Genomic DNA, 24,680 nt, shown 5'->3' with positions numbered 1-24,680 from the left:
TAATACCCTCAGGGTTCGAGCTCCACAGGCACTTGAAGCATGTACTGTCCAGGGGTATGTCTTCCATTGCGTTCATTACTTCAGGGTGCCAGCTGAATTTCCAAGATTGTTGGCTGCCCTATTTTTTATGGGATTTAGACTACTTTCCTCTGGGTTTTCTGTAGTGTTTAGAGGCTCTTCTGCTTCAAACAACTGTGGGTTTTTCTCCCAGTTTGACCTATAGGTCTTATGCTTTATTGCCTTTTTCTCACTTTCTAATTCACTCTTTTTCATTGTCATTAATGCTGATTGGCCAAAATATCATGAATCCGTTAATAATCCTCAATACCCTTCCTCCCTTCCCATCAATCTTCGAGATTGTGGTTGGCAACAAGAATAAGATGTTGCAGGTTGATGTTGGACTGCCAGCTGGGCAAGCATGCTGTGACCTGGCTTTTTCAACTCAAGCCAGTTCAGCTGGGTGTGTTTTGCACAGAATCAGGCTAATTGTGGTTAATGGATTTGTACAGGGTTGTTAGTTATGAAAAGTACGAATTAATTAAAAGTTTGTCAGTTTTGTTTTTAAAAGATTTTGTCATGAATTGTACCCTTTGGAATTAATTTTATGAAGTCATCAGATGAACAGCTAAGAAGGAAGTATTGTGTACAGAAAATGTTACAATTATATTTTTCCTGGATTTTAGGTTCAGATGTTGTTTAGTGTTTATCATGAAGAAGTTTTGGCAATGTCAAATCCTACTGAAGATGAGAGACGTCAATTCTTTAAGCCATTGTTTTATGTAAATACTCTTCAGAAACCAAAGGTATTTATTTTGACGTTTACCCTATATTCCTATTGTAAGTTATAATATAATGCTTCAACTGAGAAAAAGTATGCAAAATTAGGTAAAATATTGTTAGTTTACAAGTAGTCCTAGGTTGTTCATGTTTTTTTTCGGACATTGGATGAAATTTTATGATTTGAGAAATGTAGTAATCCAAAACTGGTGACTAGGATACTGTCCTGACGATCAGTAAAATTTTCTGTGCATACACATATGTTCTAATGGTTAGTAAAATTTTGGGGCTTACAAATACACATATCCTTTGAATAACGTCAGCTGTAACAAAAATATTTACGAAGTGTACCTCTAGAATGTGAAAGAAACGTCAAATATTTGTGTTGTCAGTTTTCAGCAGAGTATGGAGAATATAAAAATTCCTTTGTGATGGGTTTTATCGATTACAAGAAGGTATTTTACAGAATCCACTGACCATTATTAATGCATGCCCATTAGATTTGTGAAGCATATTGAAATTATCCATGAATGCGGTAGATGTCGAGTTGATGTTGACAGAGTCTTGCCAAAGTTTAGTTAATATAGAGTGCTATAGGGAAATGTCATGTCAGCTTTGTTGTTTGCCCTTCTCATGGGTATTATAAAAAAAAATGGTTGAGGATGCAAGTGAAGTTTAGAGTAACAGTGGAAGCTTGGCCTCCTCGGAATGTGCAGGTGATGTAGTTTTAATATGTAATGTGGCACAAGCTTCATGAAGCTAGCTTAATGGAATGCATCGCAACGCTAAGAAAAACAAGTAATGGGGACAGTGTATTCACAAAGGGATACGATATCACTATATGGTGACAGGATTAATAAGGTTGAAAGCTTTAGATATTTAGGAAGTTATTTCCAATCAAAGTACTAGTTTTCTTTAAAGTTTTCTGTGAAAGTCTAAAATAGCAACTCAAACAATGGGCAGTCTGAATAAGATTTTGGAATCAGATCAAAATTATGTACAAAAGTAAGGTTATGATGCAGGAATTCTTCAGGAGTGTCCAAAGGTCCATTCTCATATCCAAACAGATTACTTTTGCTAGCTTTACACTCCTCTTTTTAATTTAATCAAGCCCTCCTGGTTATTTTGTTTGTGCCTAAGTTAACTCGCTACATCCTATGCAGTGTCTGGCCATTAGTCATAAATAAGGTTTTTGGCATAGCAGTATTCAGTCATCTGTGTCATATGTTTTTAATTTTTTATTTTTCATGGAATAGTTTGATAGAATGTATTGTACAGTACAGTAGATATAATGTTAATCATTTCTAGATTCCTTGTTTGTTGAATATTGTTTTAAAACTTTATAATGGTGTTGCAGGTCCGAACTATCAGGAAGCCGTTGGAGGCTTTGCCTTTCGCACCACCACCTCCACAGCATCATTTCAATTCCAAAGAGATGAAGAGACTTGAAGAACTCGAAGAAGCTACACTCAGGGAATTACGTATTTTTCTTCGAGAGATATGTGCAAAGCTGGCTAAAAATAGGACGTAAGTTGTATAATTTATACATAATATATCGCTTGTTTGTAGGCTTTGTGGTATGACTAAAGTATCTGGGTATGTTTTTGAACAAATAAATATGTTTGATAGCACATATTCTAGAATGTTAGTAGTATTTTTACTTAGCCTCTGGACTTTTAAGAAATTTCTTATTGCCCTTTTGTTATCTTGGGTGCTTTTATAACCAAAGAAGGCAAAATACAGTGAATGGTATTCCATGGTAATAGCTGTTATGGGAAAACTATTATTATATAGAATTACACATTGTTCATATAATGCAAGATAGAAAACACAGGAATAAAAGCTGCATACATTATAATTAGATATCTTACTCTGCCACAACTTAAATATTATAGAGCCTTCATACAACCATGGTAAAGTTTTGAAAGGTAGAGACTACAGGCTTTGATAAATTAATATTTGCAAAGTTTTATATATTTGTGTATGCAAATCCTAATCGCAAATTGAGATCTTAATTTTTTGTTAGATTTATATGTAATAATAGAGATGGCTTTTGTAAAAGCAAGGTGGGAAAGCCATTATGGAGCAGTTTACTAACAAAAGATTGGTTTTTCTTCCATATGAACATTAGCAAATGGACAACGTGCCTTTGGCCCCTAGCTGCAACCCCTTTTGTTCATTTTACTGTACCTCCTTTAGTGTTCTCTTTCTTCCACCTTACTTTCCACCCTCTCCTAATAGTTGATTCATAGTGCAACTGTGAGGTTTTCCTCCTGTCACACCTTTCAAACTTTTACTGTCAGTTTCTGTTTCAGCACTGAGTGACCTCATTGGTCCCAGTGCTTGGCCTTTGGCCTAAATTATATATATATTCAATTCATAATTGTGAAATTAACAATCCAAAGTTATATCAGACGAAAATGCAGGATGTCATCGCGTGTTAAAACTAAATTGTATTCTCTTACCATAGTTTTTGCTTTGAATCGTATTATTAATACCAATATCAGTATCTAAAAGTGACCCTAATTTATGAGGGTCCATATTAGTATTTTATTACTTACAAGACTTGGATAAATAGAATAGATGTCAAATAACATAGTCCTGGTATCTTTCATAACTAACACACGTGATGTCTTAACATTAAAGGCCCACCTCAGCCACCCCTCTGACAGCTTAACCTGGGTTGGAAGAAAAACTGACGAAGTCACGGAGTACTCCTTGGGTGTGGGTGGTCCCACATGACTCGTGACTAAGGACAGATGCCACTAGTCCCTTGCATATGCAATTTTATTGATTTTACCGGATTCCAGCTGGCACTAGAAGTTTATCCTATGTTAAAACCTCAGGTTTGTTAGTTATGAAAAGTACTGATTAATTTAATAAACTTTTCATTGTTCATACTTGGAACTAACCTTTGGTCTTAACATTAGATAAATCTTCTGATGCCAGGTGGAAACTGGTTTAAAGAACTAAAAAATCATATATGCAAGGAATCCATGGCATCTGGCATCTGATACGCAGATGAGGTGGAAGTGGGTCAGAGACTCGGCTGGAACCTCATGATGCATTCAGTTTTTCTTCAGCCACATTGGAGAGCGGACGTTCGCTTTTGCTCTCCTTTCCCCAAGCCAGTTTTTGTCCTAAGCTTGTGATACCTTCCTACTGCTTGTGTTGTGTCTTTGGGTGTCTGTGTGTTTTGTGGTGTTATCATGCTTTCTGCTAATCAATCCAAGAAGCCCAGTGAGCGCCAACACGTGTCCTGGTGTGCAAGGGTTCCCATGTTCTTGCTTCCTGGCTTCTTCAGAGATAGACCCCCATTCTTGTTGCAGTGGGTGCTGTCCTGGTTTTTGTAATGTCACCAGTCCGTGCCCAGAATGTTGTTCCTGGCCTTGTTGTGCAGTGGAAGAAGTTCTACAAGAAGAGGGAACACAAAAGTGGATGCTTCCTGCTCCCTCTTCTTCCAGGCCTATTCCATCTGCTTTGTCATCCACTGATGCCTTTTCTCCTTTTTCTTCCATTGCTTCTTTGGAAGCACTGGGAATTGGTCAAGGTGATTTTATGTATCGTGCTGCCCTGTCTCTTTAGGGAGGGGGTATTTCCCCTTCAGGGAGAGAGGAGGCAGCACCATCTAGTTCCTTCGTTTCAGATTCTGATGAGCAAAAGATGTCGTCTATTTGGACCTCCTTATGCCTATCTGGGGTGCCCTCTCTGGATGGCCTGTTGTCGCATTTCGTCTTCACGCTTAACAGTGTCGGCTCCCCTGGAAGTCCGCCCCCCCCTCCTGGCCTCCACTTCTTTGGTTCTTGTGTGATGCCACCTAGCAGGACGTCTTCATTACTAACTACGCATCATCCTGGGTCATCTTTACCTGCAGCAATTCCATCAGCCCGGGGTTGGACTCCTGCTCCTGTGACGTCTCTCCCTGCGTCATCTCTCCCCTTGACGACAGTATCCATGACGTCATTTCCTCCAACTGCTCCCGTGATGTCACGACTGCTGCTGTTACGTTATCTGCTGCAGTTGACAATCCTTTGGAGGCATTTGGTCAGACTGTGGTGGACAGACTGGACTCTGTCTTTTGAGAGAGGTATGGCAGTCCTTCACTCAAAAAAAGGCGTAGACTTCCTCCTTCTTCGCCGTCTTCGTCTCTCCCTACCTGTGTTCAAATTAGATGTTGGAGGATTAAAGACTTCATCGGTTCACCGTCGAAGAACCCCAGGACTGTTTCATCAGCGTCTTCCTGTGGGCATGTCTCCGATTCACATACATGGACGTAATTGCGTCCGTGTTCCTGTGGATGGTGTTCATTGCTCTGCAACCCCTCAGAAGTCGGCTTCAGTCGTTCATTCTTCTCCTCCTGATCCGTGCAAGTTCAGTGGAAAGATGATAAGGCTCCGCTTAAGAAGTCGAAAGTGGTGAACCCCCCCTGTTAGAAGTCCAGTTGTTCCGAGGCCTACAAGACATTCTCCTTTGAGAATTAGGGTTTCTTCTCCTGAGTGAGTTGTCTGTGGACATGTTCTTAGCCATGTCCGTGGATCTTATAGTGACCGTGGTTCTCCGGCTCCCAAGAGGCTGAAACATTCCAAGTGTCGTTCACCTAGGAAGACCCATGTACGTCGTTTGTCTTTCTGAGTCCGTGGACGTGACTTGCCTAGGTCTTGTGCTTTGGTTTCTCTCTCTGCTGTAAGGGATCGCGTATGTTGTTCGTCTTTGCCCATCCGTGTACATGACTTCTTGTCCAAGAGCTGATGCATGGGCATTTCTACGTTCGTGGACGTGACTCGTCATTGGCAAAGGATAGCCTACGTCCGTCAAGTGATTGAGATCCCTCTCTTCCATGTACCTCAGGACATCAGCCTCCTGTGCATGAAGCAGAGGATGGGGAGAGTCAAGGGTTTCTTGCTTCCTACAGGGAGGACATTGATCTCATTCGTGAGTTCAACAATCTCGCTGAGAGGTCTGAGGCTCCTTCAGTGACTCCTACGGGCATAGAAGCTTTACTTGGACCAAAGAAGGATATAAGAACTTCTTTTGGGTTACTGTGTTCCAGGCATGCTACTTTAATCTTAAAGTATGTGAATTCTTTGGTTTTGGGATGGGATAATTCTCTTTATTCCAACAGATCTTTTAAGCTTCTTCCCCCTTCTCTGATTCATCATAGGAAGTATTACTGTACTCAGCGAGTCACGTACCTCTGTTGAGTAGACAGCTCAACTCTGATGTCATTTGTGTGAAGCCTGGGTTAACACTAGACCGGGTTAGGGCTGATGGTCCTACTTAACCTTTTGGGAAGCATCTACCTTGGAGTCGACTGCCTCTTCTGCCTTTCAGACTGTCTTGTGGCTAGATTTGTGGTCTTCAGTGGTAGCTAGGATTTCTTCATCCCATTCAGCAAGAGTTTCGCTTGGTAAGGTTTCTTTCATTAGGTTACTGGAATCTGGTGCTAAGACCATATCATACCTAGGCCAGTTGAATGCTAAAATATGAGCTAACTTCATACTGATGAGAAGGGATGCACCCCTCTCTAAGGTAGCAAAATCTTTGCTTTCCTTGTGGAATGGAGATCTCCTAGGATCCCAGCTTCTGCCTCAGAACAACTGGAAGCTGCAATTGCCAGACATCGGGCTGACACTAATGATCGTCTTGTCCAACAGGCAGTTGCAAAGTCTTCATCTCAGTCTTGCCCTTCTGCAGATTCCTTGCATTTATGATTTTTTATTGTTTTTATGCCGGTTTTCAGCTGGCGCCAGAAGACTTATCCTAATGTTAAGACCCCAGGTTTCTTAGCTATGAAAAATACAAATTAACTTAAAAATTTGTCAGTTTCGTTAAAATGTAAAATGTTACCAATGTTACAACTATAATTAGCCCCCACTGGATTCCATGTTTCGTTCTGCATAACGTATTAAGATTATGTGTATGTGTGTATATGTATATATGGAAAACTGTAAAGGGTAAATTTATAGAGGAAAATTGCTTTATAACTATGTTTAGTTTTCAGGTTATCAGAGTTGTTTACTTTATCATTATGTCATTGCATGTCCCAGGTTTTACATGTTCACGAAACCTGTTGATGAAGAAGAGGTTCCTGACTACCGTGAAATAATCAAAGAGCCAATGGACTTAGAAACCATGATGACAAAGATTGATCGACATCAGTATGAATGTGCTCAAGAATTCTTGAGTGACATTGACCTCATTTGTAATAATGCATTGGAATATAATCCAGATCGAAATCCAGAAGGTAATTTTGCTTTTTTTTTTTTTTTTTTTTTAAGTATATCCTAATATTAAGTAGTGAGTTTTTTAACATGTTTCTTTGTGCTTTTGACCTTGTCAACTTTTGCTTTATGTACAGTCACTCAAAAATGTTTTGCAACATGTTCCAGAAGTTTTCGTTCACCTAACAGTAATTTGTTCTTTTGATATTTACAAGGAAATGTAATTTTTTTATTCAACTTTGGTTATTAATCATACGGTTAACAATATAAAAAAGAATGGTGAGTGAGAAATTCATATTACGAAAAATGACGAAACATTTTGAAAAATTTCACTTCAGATGATTGGGCAAAAGAGTCAAAGAAGAAACTATATTTTGAATCCAGGTAAAAGCTTATTGACTAATAAAATAATATTGAATAATCATCAATGAAATTATATATACATAAAGAAAGAAAGAATTCAACCATTATTGTTGACAAAAACAAAAAAGAAAAAATCTCATAACGTCGTATGTTATCGTGTGACTCCACATTCGGGCAAGAAAGTTAAACTAAACTGTCTCGTCACTTGCACCGATAAGATGGGCAACATCTTATCGCATGCATAAGACTAATGTCTATTGTGGATATTGCTCGGCAGCTTAGCGTAAATAAAACAATCGTATAGAGGGATACAACAACAGAGAGAACGAGGAAATATGATAAATTCATTGTAAAAAGTGGAGGACGACCCCATCGGTGCGCTACTGTTAAGGATCATCATCAGATGATCACTGAAGGAGTTCCACCTAACTCCCCTTACAGCCGGTGTTGCTAAAAAGAGAAAACATTACGCTCTCCCTTCAAGTTGCTGCTCACACCATCTGTAACAGGCTACATGAGACCAAGATATTATTTCATCATACTCCTGCCAAGAAACACTTCACATCAGCGAAACACAAAGAACAGAGGCTAGGACTTGTGTTGTAATATAATCCAGTGGCCGATGATTTCTGTAAGAGTCATCTTTTGCAATGAGGAGGAGAATTTCTCCACTGATGAGCATGGTAGTCTTCTTCACTGCTGGCATTTAGCATTAACTAAATTAATGTTGAACTTCTTGCTAATTTTAATTCTTTAGAAACTTAGATAATAAGAAATACAAAAATAGGCATTATATATTCAGTTAACTTCATAAGAAGCATCAAAATGATAGGCCTAAGTAGCAATGAAAGAAATGAGAAATTACACATGATAATGGCATTGTATATCTATATATATATATATATATATATATATATATATATATATGTGTGTGTGTGTGTGTGTGTGTGTGTGTGCTCGCGATTATATTCTATGTATTACAAAAATAGACGTGAAATCTGTTAGTCTAATTCAGTATATTTTATATTAAGTTCCACTAGTTCACAATATACATAGGATTAGTCATTCAAAAATTTTATTAATAATGTGCAAACAAATCATTACAAAAGTCGTATTTGTTGATGTTAATAAGACTAATAGTTCAACTTGTAACAGTAGTAGGCCTATGTCTACAAAGTTCACACATATGAAGGAGACAAAACAACGATAGTGATGGCAGTTGGAGATGAAAATATTAAAACATAAGAACAGCGATGACCTCTGAAGTATTATAGTAACATCTTTTAATTAAGTAAAGTATGCCAACAGTAAGCAGGATCAGAAAAAGCCCTGTTTAAGGGAAACTGCAGGTAATTTCTCTGACCCACCACTAGTGGTCAGTTGTGTCAGGCGCTCACAACTGAGTTGCCAAATAGTGCCAGATGTCATTATTATAAGCTGTTGTTCGAAAAGTCTTGAAGTATGTTGCAAAAAATTTTTGAGTGATTGTACATTGCAAATTGGGGGGAATAAAATTATATTTTGAAAGCAAGTACTTTTATGAAGTTTTAAAATTTATCTCTGAAATACCCATGTAATGCCCTCAAATTGTACTTTAGTGTCCTATATTGATTTTTATTTTAATTTCATGAGTTTGAAGCTTGAATTTTACAACATAATCTAAGCTAGTCATATACTACACAACACCTTTATCTGTATTTCAAATAGAATTTTTATGCTGTATGTGGTTTGTTTTAATGTTGAGGTATTTGGTAATATTTTAGGTAATTAATTTTCTTTTCTCAGATAAGATTATCCGTCATCGGGCATGCACCCTTCGTGATACTGCTTATGCCTACATAAAAGCTGAAATGGACACTGACTTTGAATATAAGTGTCGTGATATAAGGGACAACCGAAAAAAACGTTATACACACAGAGTGAATCCTGCTGCACCTAATTTCTTACATGTCATGGCGCAGCAGACATTGGTAAGTTGATTATTTTATATCGTAAAATATAAAGTTGAAACAAAGAACAAATATACAATTAATGTAAGTTAAATGAATAAGAAACTTGAAAGCCATGTTTTGAGAAAAGTGCCTTACCTGTATGCAAGGGAAATCTATCACTCATTTCCCATTCTGTTTTAAATGTTATGGGTTTTTTTTGGCTTTAAAAAATGATTGCAAGGAGTACTTGAGATGTCGGTAATTAGCTGTTATAAGTACTCAGAATTTTATATGATTATGTACAAAACTGGAAATTAATTTGTAGAGCAAGCAAGAAAATCTTAAAATGACAAGGATTAGTGTGTAGTTAATGTAAAGATTTTACTCAATGTAAAGGATTCACATATAATAATAAAATTTCAGAAAACTGTTTTTCACATTATGTAAGTAATTAAGGGGGGCGCACGCTTACATAGAAATAATGCTCTGATCTTTAAGAAATTTTAATATGTTATGCATATATATAAGGTGATGTTCCTGAAAAATTTTGAGAGTGATTGGATGAATATTTTTAATTTTATTAAAAAAATAAAAAAAATTAAAATATTAAAAATGTAACTCCTCCTTTATTTTTAGAGCTATTGCAATTCGGCTTCATACACAGAAAGTATATCATAGTAGGAAAAAAAGTTTGGGAACAGATTTTCTATTTTTCCCTTTTTATTTTGGATGGGGGCGAGGGGGAGATTTTCCCCCAAAATGTGTTTAATTTGGTTATTACGGGTTCCCCGTCAACCTAAGAAAAAATCTAGCCCCAACAAAGTATTCGTCTTTCTTTCTTCTTTCCAATGATATATTTAACTTTAAAATTGGCCTAAAAATAAAAAAGTAGTTAGCATTTGAAGTGCAAAAAAGTGAAAACTGAGAAAAACGACCGTAAAAGTCAACAAGTGTTTTTTTTCTTGGCACTCGTGGAAAAAACTTAATTTAAGAGCTTTAATACTCACTAACGCTCGGTTCAGACTGCCTTTCCTTCTTTCTAATAGTTCTTAGTGTTTTTTTTTTCTTGTTTTCTGGCTCCAGGTCCCCCCCTTTTATAAAAATGGGTATTATTCGCTCGAGGCGAGGGTATCATCAAGTACCACCTGACTCATTGTTGCCTGGTTTGAAACAGAAAGTAAAAGTTTAGTAACTACCAGGCTGATATTCTTGACTCATTTTCAGTCGTTTTTTCACTTGCTTGGTCTTTTTTGTCTTTGGAGTTTGATTTTCAAGCCTTTTTGTTTCTCGAATATTTAGAACTTTTTCTATACTTTCGCTTGTGCCAAACAGATGTGTTAGTAAATTGAACTTCTCATAGCCGAAGTTATGTTCTATTGCTGTTATTTGTGCACAAAAATAAACTCTATTTAGGCCAAAAAACTTTGTTTTTGGGCACTTCTGCCAAAGTGCCCCATGAATGGATTCATTAGGGTTTTGTGTGAACCCTTTCAAACATCGCTGGAGAAGGGTTGGGGATGAAAGGTCCGTAAATACTCCCTTGACATATTCATAATATTCCGGTGGAATTTTAGTCAGCAAAATCTTCTGGTCTTTATGAGATGGTGGTCTCCGTCCATGTGCAATAGCTCGCTGGTAAAAACACCATGATGAAGTCCCTTTGGGGCACAAGTTATGACGTTCCTTCCGATCGTCTGATGATGTGTGATGGTAAAAAGAGGCCATTATTGCACGTCTCATTGTTTCCACATCAGTGCCGATATTGTCTCTTATTGCTTTTCCATAAAAAGATTGAAATTTTTCAATTGTGGTCTTTGTGAGCTTGTCTCGCCCAGCCAATAAACTTTTCTTCACTATCTTGCCCGATTTTTTAGTATAAAGTTCACTTGCAGCTTTCTTTGCTTTCTCAAGCCTATTACCCATACGTTTATGCACGTGATTTATGCATTCCAATTTTATTACTTGATGGTCATCATATGGTCCTCTGCCTTCATTCAATTCACACACAGCTGTGTATGCCTTTGAATCACCGTCCCCCACAAATGTTACGCATCAGAACCCATAATTTTCTGATCGGGACCACAAACGCCTCGCTTCCCTCAGCTTCCATAGCACCTGCCAGGCCATCAAAATTCTTATTGCATCTGTGCTTCTTCATTTTCTTTCTCTCAGTCTTTGCAATAATTGCTTAGCACAATCACATCTATGATAGTTGCCGTATACACTTCAATCACAAAACCAACACCTACATGGGACTTGTGACCCCGAGTAAGCCAAGTCCCATCGAAGGAAACTTCAATGTTTATCATACCATTTTCATCCATCTCAGCTAATCCTTTCTCTATATAATAATTCTTTATGAACTCATGTGCCTTCTTTTGATATTTATCACTATGTGTTTTCATTTTATTATACAAAAAGTGGCAATGTCTTGCATATGACCCCGATGAAATAGGGTCCTTACCTATAAATCCACTCCTTTTCACAAGCCCAGCTTGTCCAACACCAGAAATCAAAGAATGATAAATTTCCTCAATATTTACCTCACTCAATTGATGGTGCTGAGATTTTCCATTGCTAATTCGCTTTGCTGGGGCACTAACTGTATACCTACACGATTGACACTTCATAAATAAATCAGTATCCCATCTATTGGCAGAGATATCGACATGAACTTTGCCCCTACAATTTCCTACCTTGCATCCAACACCCGACACTATTTTCTCTAACTGGGATCTAGATATAATAAACTTGTCATCATATATTCCCTTTTCGTCGTCCTTTATTCCTTTCATCAACTGTGAACGTGTTTGCGAAGGTGAAAGAACATCAGCTGTTTGTGCGGCAGATGACGTCGAAGTAATGGGGCCGGGGCTCTCAGCTATCAAAATAGAGCCTCTTGTTGATTTTGTTGATTTTGATGGTGTTGCTGGTGGTGGTGATGGTGTTGGGAAGAGCTGGAAACATCTGGCAACAATGGCGGCGACGATGGCATGGCTAACATGCCACCAACTTCACTCTTGCTACTCGAATCGTCGACCCTCTGTCTCTTTTTAGCAAAATTTGCTAAAAGGGCCTCAGTTGCACTTCTCCGTTTTGGCATTTTGTATCACTTTCACTCTAGTACACACACAGAAGTATATGGATCGTATTTAGTGTTAATAGATGTATAAAAACTGCAAAAAACACCGAAAATAGCGAGAACAATGCTCAGAGAAAAAAGTTCCACACCTCCACCTTTCAACATTTGGGGGCCACTGACTCGGTCGCTTTGTCTGAGTTGTCTCTTACACCACGCATTCACATTGTTGTTGCCATACGCTGCCAGACGTAGGAGATAAGGTGATGTAAAAACCAAAATAATGAATAAATTAGGCAAATAAAGGAAAAAATGAAAGTAGTCATTGGGAGCCAAACGTCAGCTCTAAGTCACTGTCTGGGGGGCGGAGGCCCAAAACCCCCTTAATTTTAATATTTCGAAAAAATGCTTTGGTCACGTGGTAACGAAGGTGTTGCTCATGTCTTACGGCCATTTAACCATTTTTTTAAAATTTCAAAAATATTCATCAAAAATCGAAGCGTGCGCTCCCCTTAAGTTCATCATGTAAATTCCAACAAATTGAAGATAATCTCAGTAGTTAAGTTCATCACGTAAATTCCAAGAAATTGAAGATAATTATGCACTGCTCTTTACAGTAATCCCCTTAACAGCAGTATGATCTAAGTACCAAATGTGTTTTTCAGAAATTTACTATAAAATGCACACATCTTGCCATGAGGGACGACTCATCTTACTACAGCATTTCATCTTTAAAGATCCTACTCTTGGTTGGAAGAAAAGTTAAAACATTAACCTAAATAAACATTTATTGCACCACTTCAGTTGTTTTTCAAGCAACTGTACAACTTCAATTGCTGGTCAGTTATATTGGATGTCAATATAATAATTATTACAGATATTTCAGTATGAATTTTATACAGTATATGGAGTACAGGAAAGTAAGCCTTGTGGACTTTCAAAGATTGAGAATATGCACTGGATCTTTCTTAAAGTGAAAGAAGTACCTCACCATTCCCGTATGCTGTGTTCTTATAACTTTTAAATATAATAGGGACACAAGTATCTTGCCATCTGAAGATTTTTTAACAGAGATGGATTTTTAAAACAATGCATATTCATTTCTCATTTGAACTTACAACCATCATATTGAAGGGTGTTCCTTTTTTAGAAGGTAAACTTTCTATGCCGTAATTTGCTAACTTAGGTGAATTATAAGTTTTAACATAGTGTCATTTGGTTTTCCAGGAAAATCCAGAGAACAAGCACAAGTCTGGTTGTTCATCAGAGCCTGTGACACCTCATTGCAACACTTCTGAAATTAGAGGTACTGTATAATATTTGCTCCCCCTCTCTCTTTCATAGCAGAGCTATGTTATTCATGTTTTAATAACTTTGAAAAGAGTTTCTTAAATGATAAATATACTGAATTACTTAAATTTGACACTTTAAGAATGTATACAAAATTTAGACAAATCAAGTTTGCATATCAAAACTCAATTAATCATATGTTGCCTTTTATGCAATGAATTCCTTGCTGCCACAACTTGTATCATTCAAGATAGAGAGGCCTCTGTGTATAGCCAGACATGCGCAGGATGTTTGATGTCACTCATTCTGCAGTGCAGCTCCACAGAGTGGACATTATTTAGTTGATCTCCCTGAATTATTGCATTTGTGCTTTTTTTATTGCATGTTTCCTTTATTTTCCTTTTAATTTGTTTTTATTTGGTTTAGTGCAATTAACATAAGTTGTTCCTACACGAATACAAACCCTCAGTCTTTACATATGGAAATACCTCCAACACAGCTGGAAACCGGCCATTCAGTTCTAGCAAGGTTATTAGGTAGGTAACTACTGACAGTAGGGTGGGTAGTCCCACCCCTCTGTCTGGCAATGCATCCACTTACCTTCTGGCCACTATACAAGCAGCATGCATCTCTTTTGCCTCTGCCGCTGGCTGGTTTTTCTTCAACTCGTTTTCATTGCGATCCTGGTTTTCTGTTTTGATCAATCTTTGTGTGATATTTCTAATTACTGTGATATCCTATTGTGTTTATGCAAACCCATGAGTCATCACAGCCTATGGAGAGGAAGCCTCATGCCATGAGTCATTGCCTGGGCACGGGGAGTATTCCTTTCAGTCGCTTGCTCTCCCCCCCCTTGAGATTGATCCTCACTCCTCACTCGTTGTGCACATGGTCAGCCTCCTTCTATGGAAGAGACACTGGGATCTCTTGATTGCTCTCCCATGTCTACAGGCACAGGCACTGTGGCATGGGGCTCTCTGGACCCCTGTGATATGGGAGCAACAGGTGCGCTGACCTCCACGGACACCCAACTTTTGCACGGGGCTGCATGGACCCCGGTGCCCTGGGTACTACGCATACACGGGTCTCCGAGGACACCCGCGTCACCAAAGGTGCATGGATTCTACAAAACCCCGTGTCACCGACATCAGAACTAGGAAGCCTTGTTCACGGACTGGTGAAAGTTCTTTACTGCTGCACGGGGTCCCACGGACTTCCATGACACTGTTGAGTGCTCTCGAAGCCTTCGGGACTGCATAAGGAACCCAAAGCTTCATTGGGCCAAGTGAGTTCTCTTGTGTCTGGGCGGGAGAACTCACTTAGTTCTAGCTGCTCATCCAAGATACTTCCTTCTCCTCTTCCTTGTCAGAAGCGTTTCTACCTGCCCCCAGAGAGGTCACTGCTGACCAAACAGGTTGACCTGGACCTGGTTCGTGTAGGCCCCTGGCCTGTCGCCGGACCAGCTCCATGTGAAGGGAGTCCCTCTCGTAGCAGGAGTCAGCAGCTCTGAAATTGACTGCTATGGCAGCACTCCAGGAAATTTTTGACTGGATTGATGGACACTGTCTGTATCCAAGATCGAGAGACCCTGAGGAGTGGACCGTTGCTGGGCTCCGCTTCTCTCCTCCCTAGAGAGCAAGTGGATGCCGTGTTGGACAGATGGAGGGCTGATAACAACGACCATCTTGTTTACCAGGTCTTCGCATACCACTGCAGCCTGACCTTTGGGTCAGGTTGGCACTTCCTCTATGGTTCTGAAAGCCCCAGGCTGGAAGGGCCCTCATAGGAATATTCAGTCTTCTTCTGCCCCGCTAGAAGGGGTGCACAACAGCGCTTCTTTCAGTCTTCCCTGACTGGGAGAGGGGGCAAGGGTAAGGAGGAGGAGGAGGACGCTAGGGTGGCATTCCTTCCCACATTCTCTCATTGGCGGGGGGGATGCCTATTGAGCCATATGGCAACATGGCAGTGACATGGAGCAGAGACCTTGGTAGTGAATGTCCTTCAGGAAGGATATTTACTTCCCTTCGAGTCTCTGCCACCTCTCACCAGCCATCCGGTCCATCCCCAGACCTACATTCCCAGCTCATTGAAGGATCTTGCCCTGTGGGGGAGGTGAAAGCAATGCCATGGAAGTCGTGACAGATTGGTCTCTGGGCTTTTACATCCGTCTCTGTCTCGTAGAGAAAGCAGCGGTGGGATGGAGACAGGGCAAGCAGGGACTGCTTATATTATCCTTTGCTTAGGTATGAGGTTGGACTTCTCGAAGTTTACAAGATGTATCCCATGCGAATGGGCCCAAGCTGACACAAGGGTGAACACTTGTGTGAACACCTGGGGAGTGGCTGAGGGCCTGAAACAGAGTGCTCTGAACTGGTACACCATTTCCCGGGAGGTACTTGCATGAGGATGGGTATTGGAAATACGCATCCTTCAGGTCCACCGTAAGCATGAAGTCGGACTCCCTGATGGCCATGAGCGTGTCATTTCCATCGTGAACCGAGTCTGGAGAACGAATCAGTTCAAGATGGAAACGACATGCTTGTGGCCATCAGGGAGTCCGACTTCATTCTTACGGTGGACCTGAAGGATGCGTATTTCCAATACCCATCCATCATGCAAGTACCTCCCAGGAGATGGTGTACCAGTTCAGAGCACTCTGTTTCAGGCTCTCAGCCACTCCCCAGGTGTTCACACGAGTGTTCACCCTTGTGTCAGCTTGGGCCCATTCGAATTGGATACATCTTCTTGTAAACTTTGAGAAGTCCGACCTCATACCTAAGCAAAGGATAATATAGGCAGTCCCTGCTTGCCAGTGGCATTGGTTAGCGCGTTTCGGCTTTACGACATGGCTAACAACATCATTAACCAGATTTTCATCACAGTAGGTGCATTATTGGCTTTGGTAGGCAGTTTATTGGCGTTGGAAAGCAGTTTTTGGTGCCGGTAAGCGGTTTATTGGCATCAGTAAGTGGTTTATCAGTGGCGATTGGCGCATATGGCATCATGAATGCCATTCATTACCATAATTACTGTGATGTTCTGGTTATCAATGACTTTCGGTTATCGGCACTCGGCCGGGAGCGGAATCCCTGCTGTTAACTGGGGACTTCCTTGTACCTGGGCATGCTGATAAATATGGCAGCAGTAAGAGAGTTCTCTTCGGACTCACATATTAGGAAATTCAGGGAGGTAGCGTGGTTGTTCCTGTCTCAGCAGGAACAAACAGCTTGGCAGTGGCAAGTTGTTCTCGGTCACCTGTCATCCTTGGAGAAGCTGGTCCCTCATGGGTGGCTTCGCCTTTGTTCCCTTCAGTGGAGAATGAAGGAGTTTGGTCTCTGGTAATGGACTCCCCATACCTTCCCACACTTCCCTCGAGACAGGACTTAGCCTGGCGGCTGGACAACTGGAACCAGGCTAAGTCCTGTCTTGAGGGAAGTGAGACAGGACTTAGCCTGGTGGCTAGATGACTGGAACCTTGTAATAGGAGTGTCTACGCACACCCCCTCCAGAGATGCTTATGTTCTTAGATGCATCAAGAGAGGGATGGGTTGCAGCCCTGAAAGAGTTGCTAGCTTCTGGGTTGTGGGATTATGACAACAAGTACCTCCACATCAATGTCGTAGAACTCAAGGCAGCCTTCTTGGCTCTCCAAGAGTTTCAGGATCAAGTGATGGGGCACTCCATGGTGATGAACGACAATACCACGATAATGGGATATGTCAACAAGCAGGGGTGACTGGTATCCCTTCAGCTTCATGAGTTGACGGTACAGGTGCACTAGTGGGTAGTAGCTCTCTTGGTGGAGTTGTCAGCCAGATGTAGTGGCAAACAAACTCAGTTGCCAGGGTCAGGTGATAGGGACAGAGTGGTCCCTACACCCAGACGTTGTGGAAAGATTGTTTGACCTTTGGGGACGACCAGTGATAGACCTGTTTGCAACCTGCCACAATAGGAAGTTGCCAGTGTTCTGTTTGGTCATCCCAGTCCCATGGGCAGCAGCAGTAGAAGATGCCTTTCAGCACCCTTGGGACAATCTTGAAGTGTATGCTTTCCTTCGTTCTGTCTGATTCGTCTGGTGATCAACAGGGTATTGATCATCACGAATCTCAGGGTGACCCTGGTGGCTCCCAAGTGGCCACATGCTGAATGGTACCCAGACCGGCTAGCTCTGCTATCTGAGGCACCGAGAGAGATTCCTCCTTGGCACTGCCTCCTTTGCCAGCGGCACGTCAAGAGGTTCCATTAGTCCATAGAGTCCCTATCTCTTCACGTCTGGGGACTATCCAGCATCTCTTGCGAGCTAAAGGCTTTTCTCGTCAAGCAATGACAGAGATGTCTGGATACCTTTCGCAAGTCCTCTGTGGCTGTGTACCTGGGGAAATGGATTGTCTTCTGTGTTTGGTATTGCAGACGGGGTATCTCTCCAGTCAGCTATATTCAGTAGGTAGCAGACTTTCTTGTTTCCCTTTGCCGAGAGAAGCTTCCCTCCGTCTGAGCTGTCAAGGGCAAGAGGGCCAACCTGGTCTTATTCCTTCACCTGAAAGGTGTGGATCTCTCCTCCTCATGTGAGATCTCTGTGCTGATGAGAAGCTTTGAGAAGTCTTGCCCTCCCAGGCAACTCAGGCCCCCTGAGTGAGATGTGACTTTCGTTCTTCGGAGCCCGACTCGTGCACCCTACAAGCCCTTATGAGATTCATCAGACAGGGATCTGACCCTCAAGACTGTCTTCTTGCTTGCCCTGGCATTGGCAAAGAGAGTAGGCGAACTACATGGCCTTTCTTTTGATGTTAATTGCTTGTATTTGTCCCAGAATTCGTAGCAAAGACTCGGAATCCGTCGGTGCCTGACATCAGATTTGAGTCCTTCTTGACCCCCTCCCTTTGTTGGTAATGAACCAGACGAGATGCTACTGTGTCCAGTTAGAGTGCTGCAGTGCTACCTTAAGAGGACTCGGCAGCTCAGGCTTGGGTGTCGAGAACTCTTAGTTTGTACTGGCTCGACCAGGAAAGTGGTGTCCAAGAACACCATTTCTTTCTGGCTTCGTGAGATGATCAAACGGGTGTACTCTACACCTGATGAAGTGGGTGTCAGTATGTTCTGGGCCAGAGCTCACAAGGTCAGGGGCATTGTTCTGTCCCTCACGTTCAGGAAGAACCTGTCGGTTCATCAGGTACTGAAAGCAGGACAGGTTCATCAGGTGCTTAAGGCAGGAGTATAGTAGTGACAGGCCACATTCACCTCCTACCAATGGGATGTTGCCCATAGGTCCTTGGACACTTTTTCCTTGGGTCCTTTGGTGGCTGCTCAACAAGTTGTGTAACTCATCCAGTTCCCCTAGTGCGACAGATAGCATCTCGTCTAAGATATACGGTTTTGAAAGAGAGATGGAGTGTGTGACTGGCCTCCTCCTTATCTCTTTTATACCCCTCCTCTCCCCTTGGGCAGAGGATTGGTTGGCGAGCTGTCATGTACTGGAATGGGCTTGATGCAGGTGAGTTACATTTCCGAGCAGGTTACACTTTTGAGCATCCTTTCTATTATCTAATGTACTGTAGAATAATAGGAGCAAGTCCTACCCTCTCTCTAGCAAGGGGGAAGAGGGGCTGACGGTTAAACAAACCTGTTGGTTATCTTTAGCGTTATTTTTTCTGACATTAAAGGTTCCCCCAGACCTTTTTCGAATCAATGATGCTTCCCAAACCCATTAATTCGAAAGTCCCAGAAGTCTGGTGGTTGAACACTCATATGTTCAACAGGTCAGAAGCATGGTACTCCTTCCTTTCCTCTACACTACCAGGAAGAGAGGCCCAGGTTAGGCAAACCACCAATCAGTTCAGAAGCTTACTGAGAATCCTCCCACCAAAAAGTAAGTCTTCCATATGTAAAGGCTGAGGGTTTGTATTTGTGTAGGAACAAATGACAAATTTTAAAGTAATTTGTATTTTTCCTAACATACAAACCTGAGTTCTTGGAAAATTTTCCTAGCCTAACTCATCCAAAAATGTTTCAATTATGTGATCCACCCACCTGCTCACGTTGTTCTTTTATTATGCAAAATCCAGCTTACAACAACAAAATCCACAAACCAGACTTACAAACCAAAATTACCGACCTAACCATCAGAGAGCTCTCTCTACCGCACTATACTCTGTTCAAGTTCAACACTCCCGCCTGCATTTGTTTACATTTTCTCTCCCTCCCGCCATTTCTGACCTATGACATCACAACAAGAACAGATACTTTTTAACCGTAAAAATGCTTTGCTATAAAAACATTTTATAAAATTAAACCTGTGCTTTTTATACATTTTGTAATGCCCATACCTTTTCACTAATGTAGAAAATAAAAATAATGACAATTAACTTATAAAACTAGCATATAATCACACTTATCTCCTTCTCCCTCCCCTCCAGCCTCTTGTTATCCTAATCCCCCCTAGTCTCCTTTATTCTCCAATTCTTTACCCTCTGTGTAATTTCTAATACTTTCTCCTGAGACTCCAGCTTTGGTCAATACATCAGCTATTTGATGATTTCTTTTTATCCATCTTACCTCCTTTATTTCTCCAGATTCTGTTGTTTCTTTTATTGCTGCAGTATCAATGTGATGTTATTGCAGTCATTAGGGTTTTGCTCTCAGTTTTAACCAATGCTTCTAATTTTCTCCCTCCTACTATCTCTTCCCAAAAATGTTTGAAACATATCAATCCTTCCGTGGCCTCCCCCACACTCAGAGCTTCTGCTTCAATGGTGGATTTCGCTACTCTTCTGGATTTTCTGGATTTCTACCATATGGGACTTCTCCTCTTAACATCTGTCAATGATATCACATAACCTAATTGTGTATGACCATCTTCAATATTCCCAAATGAAGCATCTGCATCGGCTTCCCAATAAATCTTTTCTTCTTCTAACTCACTTATTATCACTTCTCCCATTATGCTCTTAGTTTTTCCTCACTATTTTAATCAGCTTTCTCATATCTTGAGTCATTCCTTTTTTAAAAGCTTTACTTAATTCACTAACATCATATGATATTTCTAGGATGGTATGTAGCAATACCCAATTCAACTGTCCTACCACTGATCTATCTATATTCTGTTAACTCCTTTTGTCCTAATACTCTATTACCTGTAAATCTTCTAGCTTCTGGTTCTCTTATAGAATTTATATACTGCCACTGATTAAGACAAATTCCATTTTCCTTATGCTCTACTATTACTCCTATATACTTAAAACTTTTGCTTTCTTGTTCTCCTATTTGCAGTTTCCCTTTCAATTTCCCTATTGTTTCCTTTAAAAATCCTTCAGTTCCTCCATAGCAAAAATCATGTACATGTGTACATAAAATACCATTCAATTTGTTGTCTTTCCTCCAATAGAATATATTAGGTTCTAATCTACTCCTCTCGCCTTTAAGCTCCACCACCACTTTACCACCTTACAATACCATGCCTTTGCTGCATCCTTGAGCCCATAAACAGTTTTTCTTTAATTTCCATAATCCTCTCCACCCATCTTCACTAGGTGGTTTTAAATATATCTCTCGTATTTCATCGCCTTGTAGATACACAGGTTTTACATCTAATGTATAACAATTCCAATCTTTCAGTTTTATTATTGTCAAACAAAATTTTAAAATTTTGGCATTGCTTGTAGGAGCATCTTTTTCCCATTGGGCCATTTCTTCTTCAAACCCTCTAGCTACCAATCTTGCTTTACATATCCTTCCCCCCCCTTTTACCTTTTCAGTTACTATCCATCTTGTAGATATAGCTTTTTGTCCGTCATTTACCTCCTCATATACCTTGTTTTCTTTCTGACTTTGCAGTTCTTTTTCTTTAGGTTCATTACACTTCTGTTTTCAAATCCTAGCAAAACCTCTTCTTCATCTTCAATTTTTTCTACATGACTATAATCTCTTAAGTTAACCCATCCCTTGTCACCTGACTGTGAGTCTTCTACATTGTATGAATCAGCCCTAGATTTGCTTGATCTTTTTTCTGCAAGACTCAGTGTAGTCCACACTTCTACTTGTCCTGTATTTTTGTTTGTAGTTATAACTCTATTTCCCTTTCTGAATTTGGGTATCTCTTCTATTAACTCATCTTCTATTACCTCCCTTTCCTCTTCTATTACCTCACTTTCCCCTTCATCTTCCATTGTTTCCTCTGCCAAATCTCTTTCTATAGTGTCTTCTATATCGGCATTCCTTCTCCAGCCCATTATCATCTCCTTTCCTTCTCCTTCCTGCCCATTTATATTTCCCAGCCCGAGAAGAACCCTAAAAGAGTTCAGAGGTCTGGTTAAACAAATCATTTATAACTAACTAACCTGCCCATCTATATTCCCTTCCTCTGATGCAAGGGATTCATCCTTCACAGTGTGTGTTTTGTCTATTTTAGGTATCTTTTCTTTTCCTGGTGATAGTCTTTGAATCCTAGTAACATGTATTCTAGCTACTTCTCTTAGAGAATCCCCATGTTAAACCACTACTGATTTACCCGATACTCCCATTACCTGAGCAGGTCCTCTCCATTCATTTTCATTTTCTCACTTATAGAATACTTCGTCTCCCACCACTGCTTTTTCAGATTTATGTTCCCTGACATTTTTGTTTAAAGCAATTCTTATTTTATTACAAGACTCATTTTTGATAAACACTTCTGTGGCCTTATGCATTGCGTTCAGTGTATCCCTTACTATGCTTTCTTCCATACCTTTCTCTCTGCTTGCAGGACTTGAACTTTCGTCTCCCATTAAATTTGGCAAAGAAGGGTTTTCCCAAATACTAATTGTTTAGGGGAGAAACCAAGATTATTTATTAAGCAGTTCCTAGCTTTTACTACCCAACTTAATGCTATGGACCAATCCACTTCCTCATCATCTTTCATCTTTCTTCAGCTTTCTTTGATTATGCCTATTCTTTCTTAAGCTTTCTTTGATTATGCCTACTGTCTTTTCACACAATCCATTGCTCCATGGAGATTCAGATCTGTGGCTAATATTTTAATATTCCATCTTGCTGCCATCCTCCTTACTTTTTCATTTTGAAATTCTCCCCCGTTGTCTGATAATATATTAGAAGGTGCTCCACATATAGCAAACCACCTGTCAAAAAGTGTCTTTATAATAGTGTCTGGTTTCTTGTCTTTTATACAAAAAGCCTGACAATACCTGGTTGCCATATCTACCATTACCAAGAACTTTCTCTCTTCTATCTCTCCCACATCCATTGCTACAACTTCATTAAATGTCTTACTCCAAGAAAATCACACTACTGGTTTAGCTGGGTTTCTTCTATATCTTTTACACACCTCACAACTTGCGATTAAGTCTGTTAGTAACTTTTTTATTTTCTCTTTTTCTTTCTTAAACCAAAACTTTTTTATTTTCTCTTTTTCTTCCTCTCTTAAACCATCGCTCCACTGTGCTTCTTCTGTTAGCTTCCATATTTTATCTCCACTTCTGTGTCCAAATTGTAGAAGTAACTTCATCATTGCACCTTTAATTTCCCTTAGACTCTTTTCCTTCCATTTCTCCAGTAACAATTCTTCTTCTACCTTCCTTCTCAAAGTTGGTATTCCTAAGTGGCCCTATTTGTCTTCTCTTAACTTTACCTTCATTTCCCCTAACACTTCTATTTTAACACATTTCTCTTTTAAATTTATAGTCATACCCATTTTACTCATGGTTTTCTTACCTGTTAACACTGTATATCACCATGCAAAGTTTCTGTCTTCAAATAAAACTTGTTTTTCAATATCACTGGTATTTCCATTACTCGTTTCGTCTTGTATGATGACTCACCGAAATTAAATACTTTATTAGACTCTTTCTTAATATCATTCATTATCCTCAACTCTTCCTGATTCAAACCCACGACAATGCGTGCTAGTCACAATCCCCACAAACCGTTGACTTACATCCTGTGTCTAAAATTGCATCAACCTCTTCCCAAGATTCTTCCTCTATTTTACTAACTTCGCCTATATAAACTTTTTCTTCTTCTTGTCCAGTTTCTGATTTCTTCTTATTTTGAAAATTCTGAGGACAATCTCTAGCCCAATGCCATTCCGATTTGCATATTGCACACGGCGTTACTTTCCCTTCTCTATTTAAAGGATTTCTTCCACCTCTACCTCGATTCACCTTTCCCCGATATCTTTGGTTTTCTCTCCCTTTCCCAAAATTCGCACAACCTTCTGATCCCAACCATTCCCCCTCCTCTTTATTCCCTAATCATCTCCCAAAGTTTACCATCAGACCCATCCATTTTTAACCAGCCACACACTGCTTCCACTTGAAAGTTTTCCTAGCGTAACCCATCCAAAAATGTTTCAGTTATGTGATCCACCCACTTGCTCACATTGTTCTTCTTTTATTATGCAATCTAGCTTACAACAACAAAAACCCACAAACGAGACTTACAAACCAAAATTACCGACCTAACCATCAGAGAGCTCTCTCTACCGCACTACACTCTGTTCCAAGCTCAATACTCCCGCCCGCATTTGTTTACATTTTCTCTCCCTCCCGCCATTTCCTACCTATGACATCACAACAAGAAGAGATACTTTTTAAACATAAAGAATACTTTGCTATAAAAACATTTTATAAAATTGAACATGTGCTTTTTGTACATTTTGTAATGCCCATACCTTTTCACTAACACAGAAAATAAAAATAAAATGATGACCATCAACTTATAATAAATCTAACATATAATCAGTCTTTACATATACTGCCCACCTCAGGCCACCTCTCATTTTGATACTTGGCCCAGAAGATGAGTGAATGCATTGCCGGATGGAAGGGTGGGACTCCCCACCCTACTGCTGGTAGTTAACTACCTAACAACCTTTTTAGAATTGAATGGCTGGTTTCCAGCTGCGCTGAAGGTATTTCCAAATGTAAAGACCTCAGGTTTGTATGTTATGAAAAATACAGATTACTTTAAAATTTGTCATTTTTTTATTGTTGAAGTCCTTATATATTTGTTGCTAAAATCTGCTGTGGA

The 24,680-nt window shown here is 40.1% G+C and overlaps 1 protein-coding gene across 3 annotated transcripts in view; it reads left to right on the top strand.

Annotated features, from left to right (window-relative positions):
- LOC136847208 (ATPase family AAA domain-containing protein 2-like) overlaps positions 1–24,680 on the top strand; it is a 92,518-nt gene that overhangs the window by 53,715 nt on the left and 14,123 nt on the right. For all 3 annotated transcript variants that reach the window (XM_067118669.1, XM_067118649.1, XM_067118659.1), the window contains exons 15-19: positions 684–803; positions 2,135–2,304; positions 6,825–7,021; positions 9,147–9,331; positions 13,599–13,677. In XM_067118669.1, coding sequence (XP_066974770.1) covers positions 684–803; positions 2,135–2,304; positions 6,825–7,021; positions 9,147–9,331; positions 13,599–13,677 — 751 coding nt within the window. The remainder of the gene's footprint in view (positions 1–683; positions 804–2,134; positions 2,305–6,824; positions 7,022–9,146; positions 9,332–13,598; positions 13,678–24,680) is intronic.

Source organism: Macrobrachium rosenbergii, chromosome 2, assembly GCF_040412425.1.
Source record: "Macrobrachium rosenbergii isolate ZJJX-2024 chromosome 2, ASM4041242v1, whole genome shotgun sequence".
NCBI classification, from domain to species: domain Eukaryota; kingdom Metazoa; phylum Arthropoda; class Malacostraca; order Decapoda; family Palaemonidae; genus Macrobrachium; species Macrobrachium rosenbergii.
This window is presented reverse-complemented; position numbering and strand designations above follow the sequence as displayed.